The sequence below is a fragment of the Callorhinus ursinus genome, unplaced genomic scaffold (assembly GCF_003265705.2).
Source record: "Callorhinus ursinus isolate GAN/ISIS: 27379988/994484 unplaced genomic scaffold, GSC_fseal_2.0 scaffold4, whole genome shotgun sequence".
NCBI lineage: Eukaryota > Metazoa > Chordata > Mammalia > Carnivora > Otariidae > Callorhinus > Callorhinus ursinus.
In genome coordinates, this window is record NW_027397066.1 from 158,323,490 (window position 1) to 158,342,591 (window position 19,102).

A 19,102-nucleotide genomic window follows, 5' to 3' on the forward strand; every position below is an offset into this window, starting at 1 on the left:
AAACCAAGAGTCAGACACTTAACTGACTGAGCCACCCAGGCACCCTTCTTATCCTAACTTCTTAAGATAGAAACATAGATAATTGATTTCAAATATTTTTTCATTACTAAAATAAGCTTTTTCAAGCTATACATTTCTCCCAGGCTGCTACTTCAGCTGCATTCCATGAATTCTGATGCATTTTCGTTATCATTCTATTTGTTATGTTTTCTAATGCTCTAGAACTATACCTAAAATAAAGTACTCAGTAAATGTTATCTCCAGTTAGCTTAGTTTTTTGTTTCTTTTGTTAATAAGTGAGAATAAATTGATGGATCACTCTGACGGTTGTGTTCCTTCCCCCTTCAGAGCATCTTTGCTGTTTCTACTACATTACTTCTTCAAATAGACCCAGATTTCCTCCTTCTTCTAGTTAATTCCAGTTCATCTGGAGGGTGTGACCTCAAACACCACTTCCTCAGAGGTCTTCCCTGACAGCTTAGACTGGGATGGTCCTCTCATGTGCTGGCTGAATAGTGTCCCTCAAAATTCATATCCACCCAGAACCTGTGAATGTGACCTTATTTGGGAATAAAGTCTCTGCAGACAGAATTAGATTAAGAAATTTTATTGGATTATGTTGGGCCCTAAATCCATTATGACTGGTGTCCTTATAAGAAGAGGGAAATCTGAACAGAGAGACACACAGGACAACAGCATGTAACAGAGAGACAGAGACTGGAGAGATGCATCTACAAACTGAGAAATGCCAAATGCCAAATGCTGGGAACTACTAGGAACTAAGAAGAGGCAGGGAAAGATCCTCCCCTAGAGTCTTCAGAGACATCATGGCCCTGCCAACACCTTGATTTCAGGCCTCTGGCCTCTCGAACTGTGAAAGAAGAAATTGCTGTCATTTTAAGCACCTAGTCTGGGGTAATTTGTTAGGGCAATTCTAGGAAATGAATACACCATGTTACATGTTTTCATACTTTCTTTATACTTTTCTTTCCTAGCTTTTATCAGATAATTATTATATATGAATTACCAAGAAAGCTGATAGAATAATAACACTAGTCTGTCATTTTAGTGGGGGCCTCCTTAAGAGAGACCACTCATAGTTCAAATCAATATCTCAGATGGTAAGGGCTTTGAAAGGCACATCATTTTGAGGGAGACTGGCCCTAAAATCACATGTTGGTAGCTAACTACTTCAGCTTCTAAAAACTAGACTTAAGTATCACAGAGGTGCTAATACGTGTAAGCCATCCAAACTGGACATTTTAAAAATAGAAACAGATTACCACCAAAGGGCACTGATGTAGGAGTCAGGATCATTGGTATAGCTTCCCCCCTTTGTGTCCAGGAATCTTGGGCAAGTCACTTAACCTCTCTGGGTCCAGGTTCCTCAACAGCAAAAGGAGGTAGTTTGGACCAGACAGTTTCCACAGTCCCTCTGGCTTGAACATTCTGTGGCTTTATGATTCTAATGTGGAACAAGAGTAAAAAGACAGTATTTACTTCTTTATTTTTTAAGATTTATTTATTTGAGAGAGAGAGAGGGAGCGGGAGGAGGGGCAGAGGGAGAGGGAGAGAGATAATCCCAGGCAGACTCCCTGCTGAGCACAGAGCCTGACTCAGGGCTCAATCCCAAAACCCTGAGATCATGACCTGAGCTGAAATCAAGAGTCAGCTGCTCAACTGACTGAGCCACCCAGGCGCCCAAGATGGTATTTACCAGGCCCCCTGTCCACTACTAGCCTGTTCCATGAACAGTGTCAGAATCCAGGGATGACAAAATCTATAAAGAACTTATCAAACTCAACACCCAAAGAACAAATGATCCAATCAAGAAATGGGCAGAAGACATGAACAGACATTTTTCCAAAGAAGACATCCAAATGGCCAACAGACACATGAAAAAGTGCTCAGCATCTCTCGGCATCAGGGAAATCCAAATCAAAACCTCAATGAGATACCACCTCACACCAGTCAGAATGGTTAAAATTAACAAGTCAGGAAACGACAGACGTTGGCGGGGATGCGGAGAAAGGGGAACCCTCTTACACTGTTGGTGGGAATGCAACTTAGTACAGCCACTTTGGAAAACAGTATGGAGGTTCCTCAAAAAGTTGAAAATAGAGCTGCCCTACAACCCAGCAATTGCACTACTGGGTATTTACCCCAAAGATACAAATGTAGGGATCTGAAGGGGTACGTGCACCCCGATGTTTATAACAGCAATGTCCACAATAGCCAAACTGTGGAAAGAGCCAAGATGTCCACCAACAGATGAATGGATAAAGAAGAAGTGGTATATATACACAATGGAATATTATGCAGCCATCAAAAGGAATGACATCTTGCCATTTGCAACAACGTGGATGGAACTGGAGGGTGTTATGCTGAGTGAAATAAGTCAATCAGAGAAAGACATGTATCACATGACCTCACTGATATGAGGAATTCTTAATCTCAGGAAACAAACTGAGGGTTGCTGGAGTGGGGGTGGGGTGGGAGGGATGGGGTGACTGGGTAATAGACATTGGGGAGGGTATGTGCTATGGTGAGCGCTGTGAATTGTGCAAGACTGTTGAATCACAGATCTGTACTTCTGAAACAAATAATGCAATACATGTTAAGAAAGAAAAAAAAAGAAGATAGCAGGAGGGGAAGAATGAAGGGGGGGAAATTGGAGGGGGAGATGAACCATGAGAGACGATGGACTCTGAAAAACAAACTGAGGGTTCTAGAGGGGAGCGGGGTGGGGGGATGGGTTAGCCTGGTGTTGGGTATTAAAGAGGGCATGTATTGAATGGAGCACTGGGTGTTATACACAAACAATGAATCATGGAACACTACATCACAAACTAATGATGTAATGTATGGTGATTAACATAACAATAAAAAATTTAAAGAAAAAAAAAGAATCCAGGGATGAAATATTACTCCAAGGAGATGACCCAGGCTGGTGCTGGACCAAGAAGGATTCTGCTTGAAATATGTAACTACTAGTTCTGTCCACATTTGTTTTACTTGACGGAAGTAACGATATAGATATTTCCAGGGCTCTCATAAAAAAAAAAAAACATTTTAAAGTGGCTAGGCTAGCTGGTCACTTCCTATCTTTGGACAGCAATGTATTCACCTGTAGAAAAAGAGGTCTTCTTTTGGAGATGGAAGCTATGATTCTCAATGTCTCTTCCAGTGCTGTGACTTCAAGGCAGTTTTTTTGTCGAGCTAGAGATAGAGAGTGGCCTTGAACTAAGTACCAGGTCATCAGGTCAACCTCGGGAACTGGTGTTCACCCTACTATTTCTTCTCAGAACCATTGTGTGTGGGCAGTCTGTCTCCCCCAGAACATGCTTTTGGCAAGGATGAAATCTTAGCTCTTACTAATTATGTGTATCTTGATAGAGTCACTGGATGGTTTGAGCCTTAGCTTCCCCATCTGTAAAACAGGGATAGTTTATTTCGCTTAGCATAATACTATCTAGCTCCATCCACTTTGTTGCAAGTGGCAAGATTTTGTTCTTTTTTTATAGCTAATATTCCATCATATATATATATATATATATATATATATACCACATCTTTATCCATTCACTTGGGCTGTTTCCATAGTTCGGCTATTGTAAACATTGTTGCTATAAACACTGGGGTGGGTGTATCGCTTGGAATTAATATATTTTTATTCTTTGGGTAAATACCTAATAGTGTAATTGCTGTATCAGGGTAGTTCTATTTTTAAGTTTTAAAAAACCTCCGTACTGTTTTCCAGAGTGGCTGCACCACTTTGCATTCCCACCAACAGTGCATGAGGGTTCCCCCTTCCCTACATCCTTGCCAACACCTGTTGTTTTTTCTGTTGTTGATTTTAGTCATTCTGACAGGTGTGAGGGGGTATCTCATTGTAGTTTTGATTTGTATTTCCCTGACGATGAGTGATGTTGAGCATCTTTTCATGTGTCTGTTAGCCATCTGTATGTCTTCTTTGGAAGAATGTCTATCCATTTCTTCTGCCCCTTTTTAAATGGATTATTCAGTTTTTGGATGTTGAGCTTTATAAGTTCTTTACATATTTTGGATACTGACCCTTTATCAGATATGCCATTTGCAAATATCTTCTCCCATTCCATAGGTTGCCTTTCAGTTTTGTTGATTGTTTCCTCACTGTGCAGAAGCTTTTTATTTATTTTTTTTAAAGATTTATTTATTTATTTGACAGAGAGAGACACAGCGAGAGAGGGAACACAAGCAGGGGGAGTGGGAGAGGGAGAAGCAGGCCTCCCGTGGAGCAGGGAGTCCGATGCGGGACTTGATCCCAGGACTCCAGGATCATGACCTGAGCCAAAGGCAGACACTTAACGACTGAGCCACCCAGGCGCCCCCAGAAGCTTTTTATCTTGATGAAATCCAAATAGTTCATTTTTACTTTTGTTTCCCTTGCCTCAGGAGACATATCTAGTAACAAGTTGCTATGGCTGATGTCAAAGACGTTACTGCCTGTGTTCTCTTCTGGGATTTTAATGGTTGAATCACTCAGTTGTACACCTGAAACTAATGTCACACTGTATGTTAACTAGAATTTAAATAAAACCTTAAAAAAAAAAAAAAACAGGGATAGCAACTGGTAAAGTTGTAAACCTGTCAAGAGTTCAGCGAAAATGCCTAGGTTTTCAAGTGTTATTTTCCATAATCCTTGGGGCCACAAAGGAAAGATAACCGCGGTGTAGTAAGCACACTGCCGCTCTCTGACTACCAGACCAGCTACGACTGGCGGTAACCAAGCCACACTACCCGTTACTTTTGTGATACCACTGTCCCTTTTGGCACTCACTCCGCCCAGCCCCACCACCGTGATTACCCACAGCTCTGCCCTCCACGCCACTCTTCCTGACTCAGGCCCCGCCTCTGGCTCAGGCCCCGCCCCCGGAGCCGCGCTTCCATCCCCCCTCCCGGCGTGCGCGCCCCTGCACCGGCGGTGACGCGCACGGGCCGGCGCCGGGGCCGCGGTGCTGCTCCCGGAAAGGAGCGGAGCCTCCAGGAAGCCGGTCCCGTGCTGCCGCCGCCACCACCGCGCCGCGGTGGCCGTGATGTCCTCCGCTCCCAGCTTCCCGCCGTCGGGAGTCTCGGCCGCCGAATCGGGTGCTGCCGAACAGGTGAGGCGGCCTTACCGGCGCGGACGAGGGGAGGGTGGGGAAGCGCCCGGCGGAGCTGGGACGGTTGAAGTGTGGGGCCCGGCGCAGCGGCGAGGGCCACGGACGAACCCCTCTGTCCGGGGAGCCCTCCCCGTGCCTGCTGGCGGTCTTCCTGGCGTCGGCGCCGCCCCTGCGGCCCGAGGCGCGCGGCCACATCCGGGCGCCCCGGCGGTCAGCGCCGGTGACCCCGGGCGGCAGGTGCTCTCCCCCAGTCCCTGGCAGGAGAAACTGGCATGGTGCTGTCGCGCCTGCTCCGGTGACCACGCTGGATTTTCGCTCTCTCACACTCAGTGTGGGCGGATCTGGCCCCCACTGGGGAGGGACGAAAGGGGATGTTACACCGACTGCTTCTTGCCTGCCGCCTCATCCTAACATCGGTACTTTCAGCCCTGGTTTTGCTTTGCTCTGCTCTTACTAAGTTTTATGCTTTAGATTGCTCCTAGGAAGAATGGAACTAATTGGACAATAAAGTGATTGTGAAAGCAGTGTTTCTCAAACCTGAGTAATGCGTGGACACCTTTTAAGGACACAGATCTCATTCTGTAGAATATGTCCCAGAACTTACAAGAGCCCCCAGACCCGTTAGATGAAGACTGGTGCAGAGCATTTTCAGAGAACATTTATCACTGTTAGGAAAGAAAAGAGATGCTTTACAGTTCTGGAACTTCAATGCTAGAAGATAAACTAGAAATCATTAAAGAATTCTAAATTAGAGACTCAGATCCCTAGTTTGATTTCACATGGCAGCGTTTACCCTGTCTTGCTTTGCGTAATGAATTTTTTTCAGCCTTGGAGGCTTAAAAGAATCATATTCTTTGTGATACCTTGTATTTGATGTTATTTTGTCTTTGTATTAGGTTTATTCAGTTTGACAGATTAGCAGAATTTTAGAATGTGGTACTAGTTTGCATAAGTGGTTTAATGATTTCTTTCTGTGTTTACCTTAGCATTGATTAATCACTTGTGTCTGTTACATATTGAATCTATGGTTTACATTCTTCCAGGTCTAGTTGGAAGGCCTGATCTCAACTCCTGTGTCTATAGTCTAGAAAGAAGGAAAGAAAGTAATAAAGTTGATCTAAGGATTTACATTGTACATATGTATTCAACATGTTTATTTAAAATAAACAGTGCTTGGGGTGCCTGGCTGGCTTAGTCAATAGAACATGCGACTCTTGATCTCCAGGTCATCAGTTTAAGCCCCATGCTGGGCATGAAACCTACTTAAGTAAATAAATAAATAAAATAAAATAAAACAAACTACACTTGAATAAAGAGAAGATTCGGAGTGTGGGAAAACATTAGAAAGTAAAACAGGTTAAATCTTGTCAAAGAAAAATATTGGACCAGTGCTTTGAAAGAAGTGTAATATTGAGAGTAGAACATACTAGAAGTGATATTAGTAAAGGCCAGAGGCAAGAATGAGAAGAGTGTATGTGGACAAGAAGAGACCCATCTCACTACAGCAGAGAGATGTTATCTGGGGCTGAGGAGAGAAGTTGATAAAATTAGATGGGACCAGTTGATGGATGTTAAGATTTCAGATGCCACACAGGGAAGTTGGTGTTGACCCATAGGCTCCAGAAGTTTCTTCAGCTGATCATATTTTGAAAGCAGCATTTTACACAGGTGTTTCTGAAGTGTGGCATTTAGAGTAAAGGCAGAAGGTAGTTGATCTGCCTAGAGTTTGTCTTGAGGTAGTGATGTCTGCTGTGGTGATTTTAGATGTGTGAACTAACTGATTTAGATGTGTGTTTGAAAAAGACTTGACAGGACCCAATGAATGATATAATATGTAGACACACAGATAAGTAGGATTCAAGGTTAAGAACCAGGTGACCCCAGCCAATAGTGATATCCCACTTGGCCTAGAGAATTTGGACGGTGTTTGGAATTTGTCTTAGTTTCTGCCAAAAGATTGTGACCCCAGATTTGGACTAAACAAGTTGTAGTAACAGGGTGTCAGTAAGCTCAGGATGTGGAATTGGAATTTGAGGAAAGTCAGAGCTGCAGATTTCAGAAATTGCAGAGGTGATGTGGGAAAAGTGTGACCAGTAAAAGGTCATTTAAAATAGGGACCAGAATTTTGCAAATGAATAGTGAGAGGTAGGAAGAGGTTTGATTAGGACTTGCTATTGAAAAATAAAATTTTTAAAAATAAATATTGAAGAAAATGTAGATCATAAATGCAACTACGTGCATTCTTCTGAAACAAAGACTGAATTAAGTTATTTTGATGTCTTTCCCCACAACCCAGTGAGGCACATCATCCTGCACTTCACTTTGGTTTCTCATTCTCCCAAGGCAGTTGCTTCTTTTTCTTTTCTTTTCTTTTTTAAGATTTATTTATTTTAGAAAGAGAGGGAGAGAAACACACGTGCATGTGAACAGGGGGAGAGGCAGAGCGAGAGAATCTCCAGCAGGCTCGCCGCCGAGCACAGAGCCCGCTGCAGGGCTCCATCCCATGACCCGTGAGATCATGACCTGAGCCCAAACCAAGACTCGGACACTCAACCTACTGAGCCACCCAGGCACCCTGACAGTTGTTTCTTTTTCTTTTCTTTTTTTTTTTTTTTAAGATTTTATTTTATTTATTTGACAGAGGGGGAGAGGCAGGGAGAGGAAGAAGCAGGCTCCCCACTGAGCAGCGCCCCTCCCCCCACGTGGGGCTCGCTCCCAGGACCCTGGGATCATGACCTGAGCTGAGGGCAGACGCTTCACCAACTGAGCCACCCAGGTGTCCCCTGACAGTTGTTTCTTTCTTACAAAGTTCTGCCTAAGTGTGTGTGGGCTCCTTTGATTGTTCAAGGTCCTCTTGTAATCCTGTGATATTTATATCATTCTTTTCTTCGTGTCATCTTACCTTTTCTTACTCAGGTCTAGCTCTTCCATAGTCTCATTTGTCTATTATTTTGTTTGCTTGTGATTTGAGAATTTGCTAATGTCTGTCTCATTGCATGCTGCATTTTTCACCAGAAGAGCCATTTCACTTTGCAATTGATTTATGTTGTTTTCACTGTTTTCCTTAGGACTAATAGTAAGAAAATGAAAGAGACATTGAACCATGACCTTATGGACTTCTCTCCACTAGAGAATGTTCAGCTAAGGAGGGCCTCCCCACTAGCTGAAATCATGAGTCAGTGCATCTCTCTGGTGGTAGATCTAACACAATTTAAGCCCTTTAAAAACATGGCAGTTTTATGTAACATTCTAAACTCTGGTGCCAAGATTCTTAGCCACAAATACAATTGGAGTTTACGTTTTGAGATCAAATTACCATATTGCTGACTGCTGGGTAATAGTCATACTTTTGTCCTAAATAAAAGTAATTACTTCAGCAGTTTATAAGCTGTCCTATGTTCCTCTCTCTTTAAGCACCAGTTTTGTCACTTACAAAAATAACCATTTATGCTTTTTGTCAAAATCCTCACGTATTTCAAAAAAAAAGTTCTAAGACAAACACCAGATTAAATAATGTTTACCAAGTTTGCTATGATCATTCTAAACAGTGCAACTTCCTTGAAATGTGTTCCCTTTTCGCTTCTCCCATTGAAAGTGTACCTCTCACCTCCAAGAATCTTTTCCTGTTCCCTAGCTTCCACTGTGCTCTTCTCTGAACTGTTATATGTTACAGCAAGAGTCTGGATGATTTAACATTGCCTTCTGTTATTTTCTTGATTATTTTACGGATATTAGAATTTTCTCTGTAACCAGTCTGCACACTCCTTGAAAACTGGAGCCAGGTTTGTTAATTCTCTGCGCCCTTCCTATCCCTTCCAAGCTCACATCATTGAATCCTTAAAGGTCTTTCTTCCCCCTAGGTCCTTGACTTTAAGCTGTTAACTAGAACATTCTTTTGTTTTGTCCTTAGTTCAGCTCTCACATAATTATCGATTTTTAAAAACGTTCAGATTCGAATTCCTATGTCGTGGTTGCTAACATAAGCTTTCTTGATATATCCAGAAGAGAATTTGATGCTGGACACTGGAGATCTCAGTTGAAGGTAGCTTGCTGTTTTGTTTTGTTTTTTTTTAAGATTTTATTTATTTATTTATTTGACAGAGAGAGACACAGCGAGAGAGGGAACACAAGCAGGGGGAGTGGGAGAGGGAAAAGCAGGCTCCCCACCGAGCAGGGAGCCCGATGTGGGGCTTGATCCCAGGACCCCGGGATCATGACCCGAGCCGAAGGCAGACACTTAACGACTGAGCCACCCAGGTGCCCCTGAAGGTAGCTTGTTAAAAATAGTTTTGTTGTCTCTTCTGCTGATAAAGTTCATGTATGCCTTTTAGGAAATAAAGGCAAACCTAGGGAAGAAAAACAGATGACCTGTTATCTCACTACTTAGCGGTAGCCAACCATGTTAACATTTTGGTTTCTGTCCTTCCATTCCCCTGCTCTGTGCGTGGTGTGTTTTTTTCATGTAATATATCATGGATATCTGTCTCTGTCCATAAGTACAGATCTGCATCATCACTTTTAATAATCACATTTTGCTCCACCACTGCAGAAATGGTCCATGTGTAGTCTAGCCCACCCCCTATAATGCACATCAGTAACCATGTTATGCTATTATACTCAATACTGTCATGAATTTCTTTACACGTTTTAATTTTTTTAAAGATTTTATTTGAGAGAGAGCGAGAGCAAGAGAGTGCACAAGCGGGGGGGGGAGGGGCAGAGGGAGAGGGAGAAGCAGACTCCCTGCCGGATACAGGACTCGATCCCAGAGTCCTGGGATCATGACCTGAGCCCAAGGCAGACGCTTAACTGACCAAGCCACCCAGGTGCCCTACACATATTTTAGTGAATTTACCCTATTATTTCCTAAGGTTGAATTTCTGTGTGATAGAGCACAGGGTAAGCATGTTTAAAAATTTTCATATATGTTACCCATATACCCATACCCCAGAAGGTTAGTACCTATTTAGATTCTCCACGACAGTATTCCCCTTTGTTAGCAAAGTATTGTCAGACTTTAATCTCCACCGGTCTGATAGTGGTGAAGTCTTGTTTTTCTTTATGTTTCTCTAAATATAAATGAAGTTGTATCAGCCATTTGTATTTCTTATTTGGTTAATTTCCAGTTATCCTTGCTCATTTTTCTATTTCAGTGTTTCTCTTACTTATTTAGAAGAACCTTTTATATATCAGGGATATTTACGTTTTGTTATAGATGTTTCAAGTAATTTTCCCAAGCCTTGTGTATTTGGGAAGGGATTTTTTTTTTAAAACACTAAGAAGTCTTAAACTCATATGGTCTGTTTTCTTGCATTTATGGATTGAGACATTGATGTCAGTTGTAGAAAAGCCTCACTGATTCTGAGTTGGGTACATTTTCATCTTACATTTTTATGCATATTTTTAACATCTAATTTTTGAACCATTGGAATTCTCATAAAAGTTGTGATGTAGTAATCTCACCATATTCAAATGCTGAAAGATAGCTACTTTATAAAAACACATTAAAATTCATTTAAATATCTCAGCAATTGAAATTTTTTTCTTTTTTGTGTAAACTTTTAAATCACAAATATTGTTTGTCCCAAGTGTTGGGTACATGGTCTGATATGGATACCATATTGAAACCTGAATGAATTAAAGTGATTTTTTTTCCCCTTCTGTCAAATAGGCATCATTAATACTTTTTACTCTAGTGTGTGTGTGTGTGTGTGTGTGTGTGTGTGTGTTTTATTTCCTCTACTGCATTATAAATTATTTCAGGGCTGGGTCCATACCTGATTCATCTTTACCTCTCCCATTCCCAGCCATCCATGAAGCAGACAATACTTGCGTGACAGGCACTGGTCACTGGGGAAACAGAAGAGGAGGCTGCACCTGCCAATGAAAGGCTTGCCACGTAATGAGAAAGTCAACCACAAGTGTAATACAATAGCCCACTAATGTGATGAGCAAATGCTCTGGGGGTATGAGGACTAGGGACGCTTTCACAGAGGAATCAGGCCTAATTTGTGTTAGTCCACCAATAGGTGGACCCGAAAGAGAGAAGCATTCTAGAAAGGTAGAGGAATGTGGGGCGTTTCGGTGACTCGCTGCTTGTGTTTAGTATGGCTAAAGCAGAGGGTACATATCTGTCTAGTCTGTCGGGATAGGACTAGAAGACAAGGGCAAGATCAGTGCTGTCTGATACAGAAGCTCCATGTGCCTACTGAGCACTTGAAATATGGCTAGTGCAGCTGAGGAACCGCATTTTTCATTTAATTACTCTAAATAGCCACACATGGCAGTGGCTCCCCCTATTAAACAGCATAAGACTAGACCGTGAGAGCCCTCCTTTACCATCCTAAGGAGTTAGGACTTCTTCCTGAGTGGGAGAGAAAAGTGGGGAGGTGGGAAAAAAAATGGGGCGCCTGGGTGGCTCAGTCGGTTAAGCATCTGACTCTTGATTTCAGCTCAAGTCATGATCTCAGGGTTGTGGGATTGAGCCCCGTGTCAGTGCAGAGTCTACTTGTCCCCCCTCCCTCTGCTCCTTCCCCCTGTTTGTGCTCTTTCTCTTTCTTTTAAATAAATAAAATCTTAAAAAAAAAAAAAAGAAAGAAGAGGTGGGGAGGTGTCAGGATTCCCAGTTGTTTTGGAAAGATCACTCTAGTGTGTAAGTTCTTAACATTTTGGGTCTCAGTTGACTTTTTGCCAGGCACTTTCCTAGGGTTTTTTGGTACTAGGAATGCAGCAGTCAACCAAGCCGACAGAAATCTGGCCCCTTGTGGAACTTGACACATGAGCAAGAGAAATGCAGTCACACACCCAGTATGTTAGAGACAAGGATAAGAGTGTGGGTTCTCATGCTGGAATCTCAGCTTTTTTGTGTACAGTCATCTTCTCTTAGCTGTGTGACCTTAGGCAAGTTACTTAGCCTCTCCGCCTCTCCTGTAAAATGTGATAAAATAGCACCTACCTTGTGGGTCATTAAGAGGAATCAATTAATATTTGTAAGCAAGCAGGGCCTAGCACATAAAAAGCTCTATTTAATAAATAAGTAAAAGCTAAGGGAAAAAATAAAAGAGATGGGTGGAGAGGATAGTTTGATAGATTGGGTGGCCAGGGAAAGCCTCCCTGGGAAGGTGACACTGAGTGAAGACCTGGGGGAAGTGAGAAAGTGAATCACCCAGATGATTTCTGAGCAGAGGGAGCAGCGCGTTCAGAGGCCCGGAGACCAGACGGCACCTGGCATGTTTGAAGACAGCAGGACGCCAGTATGGCTGGTGTGGAGTGAAAAGGGAGGGCAGACGATGAGATCAGAGCAGTGACAGGTGGCGAGGTTCCGTGGACCACGAAAGTCAGAGTAAAGCCTTCGGCATGTACTCTAAATGCAGTGGGAGCCACTGGAGGATTTCAAGTACGAGAGTAAGGGGATCTCGTGCCTGAGCAGGGACGGGGGGAGTGTCAACTTCACGTGAAGAATCTCTGCCTAGGGGCGCCTGGGTGGCTCAGTCGTTAAGCATGTGCCTTCGGCTCAGGTCACGATCCCAGGGTCCTGGGATCGAGCCCTGCGTCGGGCTCCCTGCTATGCAGGGAGCCTGCTTCTCCCTCTGCCTGCTGCTCCCCCCGCTTGTGCGCTCTCTCTCTCTCTCTCTCTCTCTCTCTCTGTGTGTGTCAAATAAAATCTTAAAAAAAAAGAAAAATGTGCCTAAAGGTCTTGGATGAAGAATTGGAGAGCCACTGGGTTGACACTGTAGGTAGGAGGCTAACTTGTTAGGCTGCTATTCTGATAGACCGAGCAAGAGATGAGAAAAGGAACAGATTTTAGATAAAGTGAGGTTAAAAAAAATGGAGGGAGGAATCTGTAAGAAACTGGCTGTGAAAGGTAAAGGAGAACAAGGGGTCAGGCCTGACTCCCTCGTTTCTGGTTCAAGCAGCTTGGAGGAATTAAGACTGAGATTGTAGGGCGGGCCAGGTTAAGGGAGAAGGGAGGGTGGATTGCAGTCCAAGCGTGGGTTTTAGGACTGCTTTTCATGGGCTGGTGCTGTGTTCAGATGGAGGTGTCGGTGGATGCTTGAAGATCTCTGCAGCTGTAGCTCAGAAGAGAAGCCTGGGGTAGAGAAAGAAGTTTTTGAGTGATCTGCTAATTGAAGCCTTCAATGAGACTGAGCAGCAGGAGCAGAGATCAGAGTTGGGGGAAAACGGAGCCTAGCCAGGAAGAAGCCCAGGGCACGGCAGAGCAGCCAGGCCTTTAGGAAGGAGACCTGGGGGCGTCCTTGCTGCTCAAGGGCTAGGAAGCCGGCAAGGGCAGACGGCTGTCTTGAGAGGCCTGGAAGAGGTAAAGCCACAGAACCAAGGAAGAGGGAGGTCTTTGGATCCAGTAGGTCAGAAGGAGGCCCTAGCTGTCAGCCCCCACTAGCCCTTGTTTTCTCTGCGAAGTGAGGCCCGGGAGCTGAAGGAGTGCGAGGCGGTAGCGGGGGATGCGCCGGGGCGGACTCGGAACACGGTACCTTGTGTGGTCCTTTGTGCGTGAGCTCACCTCTCTCTTCTGTGAGTCCGTATTTCAGATTCCCATTCAGTGACTTTTCCTGCCTACTGCCCTGACCCTGAGTCTTCCTTAATTCAGTACCTATTTGATGAGCTGGTATTTTGGGGTCACTGATTGGCTTTTAGGTAGAGAGCACTAACTAGTTGCCAAACTATTACCATCTCTTTCCAATTTTAGCGAGCACCAGACTATTACCATCTCTTGATTTAGGCCTGTATCTCTGACAGCATGAAATTGACTTAGAAGTGTGGTGCTCAGAATAGGCCCTTCTGCCAGCTTCAGTGCAAGGTTCGTGTCCCAGATTATGTGTGGTTGGATTTAAACCCGTACTTGGTGAAAGAACATAGATGTCGTCTTGGATTGTGCCATCTTTATGACTTTTCTCACTTTCTGGAACAGGAGGTCTCTAACTCCGGGAGGACCCCATTATTTCTGTGATGGTGTGTGAGGACTGACTCCTAGAACGTTGCCTGGTCTTGGACCCATCAGCATGGGGAGGTGAGTGATGGTGTCTCATCACCAGTACTTGTAAAACCTGAGGTTTTGGTGCCACAGGAGCAGATCTTTTATTTTTTTTTTAAACATTTTTATTTATTTGACACAGAGAGAGGGAGATAGTGAGAGAGAGACAGCACAAGCGGGGGAGCGGCAGGCAGGCAGAGAGAGAGGGAGAAGTAGGCTCCCCGCGGAGCAGGGAGCCCGATGCGGGACTCGATCCCAGGACCCTGGGATCATGACATGAGCCGAAGGCAGCCCTTTAACCGACTGAGCCACCCAGGCGCCCCCACAGGAGCAGATCTTGAAAGGAAAAAAAAAAAATCTCAATTCCAAGTGAAAAGTGTTCAAAGTTATGCTACACTTCTGTTTAACAACTTTGTTCTTCCAGGCCTCACTGGGGCGCCTGTTACAGAAAATGGTCATGCCGGGTGGATTCTGCAGGGGTTAACGTAGCTTACAGTGAAGGGCAGGTGGGTTGGAATCTGTGAGGGGTTGTATTAAGCACAGTATAGCTGTCTGGAAGCCTTGGAGGAGTGGGCAGGGGATGACACACTCTGTGGAGTGGCCCAAGGACCCACATGGAGACTAGACACTGCAGGTGCAAAATTCCACTAGGTTAGCAGGATATCTCCCCCTTCTGTGAGGTATTTTAGTCCAGGAAGCACTCTTTAAAGAAATTAACCACAAAACAATAACATCTATTCTAAATGTAGCAAGCTTTTTTTAAGCCTACTAATAATCTCTTAATCCTGACATAAACGGAGAAGAAAAGTGTTTATTTGCAAAAATGTCTCAAATAATTCTAAAAACACAGGACATACAAAACTCATTTATTGGCTTTATTATGGGGATGTTATTAAAGACACTTTTTTTCTGCCATTTTCCCACTCAGTCATCGGGGATATTTGCCTTGGGATTCAATGTTAAGAAAGTCTTCCTCCTCCTGAGCTGTTTATATGTTTCTAATCTGATGGACAAGGTTTTGGCCTCTAGACCACCTTTACAGGCCTGTCTTGTTACACGTATTTCTTTGTACTGAATTGTTTCTCGGTTTCATCATCCTTAAACAGGAGTTCATTGTAGATTTATATATTTATCATATTGAACTGACTCTTGTCTCTAATTTTTTTTGGGGGGGAACAAAGTATGGTACAAATAATAATTACATAATATTGTCAAGAAAGGCAGAAAAACACAGAAGTGTCATAAACATCAGGGTGTAATTTTCATTCATGCAGTTTTATAATAATGAGTAAAATAGCAAAATAGCAATAGGGAAGATGCTGACCTACAGATACCTCCCTGCAGGGTAACAGGGGTGGCTTGAGCCAAATGTCTTAACCTTGAGATCCGTTTAGGTGAGGAGAGGCCTCTTTGGAGCAGATTGCTTTAAAATCTGGTTAGTTGGTTTTTGTTTTTTTTTTTAATTTTAGGATCGGCATCTCCTGTCTTTTTCCTGCTTCCTGGCATTTTAGCATCTCTCCAGTGGGGTGTCCTCGAATTCTGAATACCAATTTACGCCAGATTATTGTTATTAGTATCCTGGCTGCTGCTGTTTCACTTTTATACTTTTCTGTTGTTATAATCCGAAATAAGTATGGGCGACTATCCAGAGATAAGAAGTTTCAAAGGTAAGAGAAAAAACATTTCTAGATGGGATGCTTCATTTTACATTAGGGATTAGGTTGGAATTGAAGGAGCCTGCAGCTGTAGGAAACAGAATCTGTGCCGAAAACAGCATGGCAGGAAAAATTAAACTGTTGGAAACTGTTTGATCATTAACCACCAAATCCACATCGTAAGAGGATTTAAACATAAGCTTCTCCTGTGATATCTTTTAAGCTGATTTTTCAGTTAATGTCAATAGTTTGGGAATAGTTTTGCTTCTCAGAACTTGTTTGAACTTCTTAAAAGGAGTAATGACTGTGTATCTGATTTAGATTATCTTTATCACTGTCACTCGTTTTGTTTTATTTTGACTCTTTAATCATTTGGCAGTTGTAAAAATGCAATTGTGGGTCAGCTCAGAATTCACAGACTTGGTGTATATTTATTGCAATTGGTCTGTTCAGGTTCAGGATGAGAGTCTCTGTCTCAGTAAAAGCATGTGTTCATTTTTCTGAACAAGGTACTTGGCACGAGTTACTGACATTGAAGCTACAGACACCAGTAGCCCCAATGTGAACTACGGTATCGTGGTGGACTGTGGTAGCAGTGGGTCTCGAATATTCGTCTACTGCTGGCCAAGGCACAACGGCAATCCTCATGATCTGTTGGATATCAGACAAATGAGGGATAAAAACCGGAAGCCAGTGGTTATGAAAATAAAACCCGGTACGTAAAAGATAAATATCTGATTGATAATCAGGTTCTGTCCTTTCTCTGTGAGGTCTTTCATGTCCTCCTCTCCCTCTCCCCGCAGTCATTGCCCTGGTGCAGAGCTCACACCAGGACCTGATTGTTTCACTTTCTTTCCCCTCTTCTGTCCATCCCTCATGAGGCGATTAACTCCTTGATAAAATATCCAAAACCCTGTCTTGTGTCTTCTGCAGCATTTATCACAGTGCCTTACTCATGTGTCTCCTCAAGTGTTTGCTAGTTGACATTAATTATGGAGGGATTTTTTTCCCCTATTTGGTAGCCATTGGTCTTTATCCCTATAGACAGGGTAATTTCAGATAACTCATGGATATCTGTACTCTGATACATTGGTATGTATTTTTTTTCCCCTCATTTTTAAAAAGTGCTCCATTATATTTCTTTTCCTTTTTTTAAGATTTTATTTATTTGAGAGAGAGAGCGAGAGCACATGTGCACAGGTGGGGGAGGGGCAGAGGGAGAGAGAGAATCTCAAGCAGACCGAGTGCAGAGGGAGCCCTGAGATCATGACCTGAGCCCAAACCAAAAGTCATACACTTAACTGACTGATCCACCCAGGCGCCTCCCCCAATATATTTCTAATCATCTACATTATTTAATAAGAGTGACTGTAGAACTTAGAAGAGCTGATATTATTATGTCCAGTTTTTAAAGCTATCACAGTTTCTAAGTCTGTGTGTTGTATAAAAATTGGGATTTGCTTTCTCCATTAAACAATTTAAATCTGTGGTTCTCAAACCTTTTTCTGTATGTACACCATTTCCATGGGCATTGCCCTTCTGTCAGAAGTATTAGGAATGGAAGGTGTCCAGGAGTACCTTGCAATAGGAATTTTATGTCTTGATAGTTGATAATCACTGACTTAAACTGGACCACAGGGGCGCCTGGCTGGCTCAGTTGGAAGAGCATGTGCCTCTTGATCTCAGGGTCATGAGTTCGAGCCCCATGTTGGATGTGGGGATTACTAAAACAATAAAATAAACTTAATAAAACAGAGGACCACAGATCTTAATAGAGATTCAGCACTTTTATTTCATCTTGCTAGTATGTTAAATAGTAAAATATTAAACCCAAACAACCCAAGGAATTTATCATGTAAAATATTAGAGAATGTTGATAAAAAAATAATTATCTTAGCTTATTCTCTCCTATTTCAAATATGTAAATGTAAAGGAGGTTCAGTTTTAATGATAAAATACTTTCCTCATAAAATGGTTCCTAATGACATTGACTGTGGGCTCTCTGAGTCCTCCCCATTCTTCACTGAAAAATTTAGGCCCCACTTCCTTCTTCAGGCAACCCTTGGTTGATTATTCTTTGATGTTTGGGCAGCTGGGCACCAGCATATTGCTCAGAAAATCCAAAACCTCTACCTCATTTCTTAGGTTAAAGACAGGGAACTTAATCTGAGTCTCTCATATAAGCATTATTTTGATGTCAAAGTACATCTCCATGAACAAAGATCATCTTTTTTCTGTCTTAATGAATGACCGAAATTTTAGTTTTCTGTTATCCCATTCCTTAAATTTTGCTGTATTCCTAATCTAGAAACATTTTCAGGGTTAAAGTAATGTTGATCAAATAAAAAGTTCACCAGAAGATTGAAAACTAGAACTGTATAAAGCACATTGCATTTCATCTAGCTTCACATACCAGGCTCCATCAGTGATTAAACTGCTCACATGAAATAAGATAAAAATCTTTCATGCCTTGGAGTTGTCCTTTGGGACATCATCCCAGGCTTAACATGGTTCTTTCTGATGCTACAGAAAGTGTTGGAAGTAGAAATTCAAGTACCTTTTTATAGCACTTCTCCATCCTGAAGCAGGGACTCTCATGTATAGCATTTCAGCAAAGCTCTCGAAATTTCCTTACTTAATAGATTCTGGATAGGTTGGGGCTTGGCGTCTGTTAAAACAGCATTGTATGTGGAGTAAAAAAAAAATCTGACTTTTGGTCTGTTTTCTGCTGATTGCTCTGACAAATCACTTAATCTTTCTGGATCCACAGTTTCCTAATCTGTGAAATGAGAAATTTTTGGACTTCTAAAATTTGAAGCCAGGAAGACACCCTTTGTGTAGGGAATGGTCGAGGGATCGCCAAGACTGGAGGGTAGGATATGTTGCATCAGGCTGCCAGAAGGGAGGAGGAGAAGTGAAATAATGTGAGAGGAACCAGGGAGAGGCAATCAGTGACACCCAGAACACATACTGGGGGAGGGAGAGGGATTTTATCCAGAATCCTGGCTTGGGCTGCTGGTTGGCTAGTGATGGTGGTCACTGGGGTAGGTCCCAAGCAGCAAGAGTAGATTTGTAGTGGAAGGTGAGTTCAGGTTTGTAGATGTGTATATGTTGAGTTTGGGGGTCTGTGAGGACAAGACCTGGCCATGTCTAGTGGACAGTTCTCACATACTGATCTGGAGGTTGGGAATGTGATCTGGGGGCTGCTGGTGAGATTTGGAGATCTGAGACACAAAGATAGTGGTGGCAGCCAAAGGAATGAGTGAGCTTGCCTGCACAAAGTGGGAACCTGTTCTGGAGGGCAGGCGCATGAGCTC

The 19,102-nt window shown here is 43.0% G+C and overlaps 1 protein-coding gene across 3 annotated transcripts in view; it reads left to right on the forward strand.

Annotated features, from left to right (window-relative positions):
- Window positions 1-4,965: 4,965 nt before the first annotated feature.
- The window catches only part of ENTPD4 (ectonucleoside triphosphate diphosphohydrolase 4), a 39,709-nt gene continuing 25,572 nt past the window's right edge, over window positions 4,966-19,102 (forward strand). For 2 of the 3 annotated variants that reach the window (XM_025873829.2, XM_025873830.2), the window contains exons 1-4: window positions 4,966-5,141; window positions 14,068-14,166; window positions 15,600-15,797; window positions 16,295-16,500. In XM_025873829.2, coding sequence (XP_025729614.1) covers window positions 14,159-14,166; window positions 15,600-15,797; window positions 16,295-16,500 — 412 coding nt within the window. In that variant the 5' untranslated portion in view covers window positions 4,966-5,141; window positions 14,068-14,158. The remainder of the gene's footprint in view (window positions 5,142-14,067; window positions 14,167-15,599; window positions 15,798-16,294; window positions 16,501-19,102) is intronic. The other variant, XM_073892599.1, reaches the window with a different exon arrangement.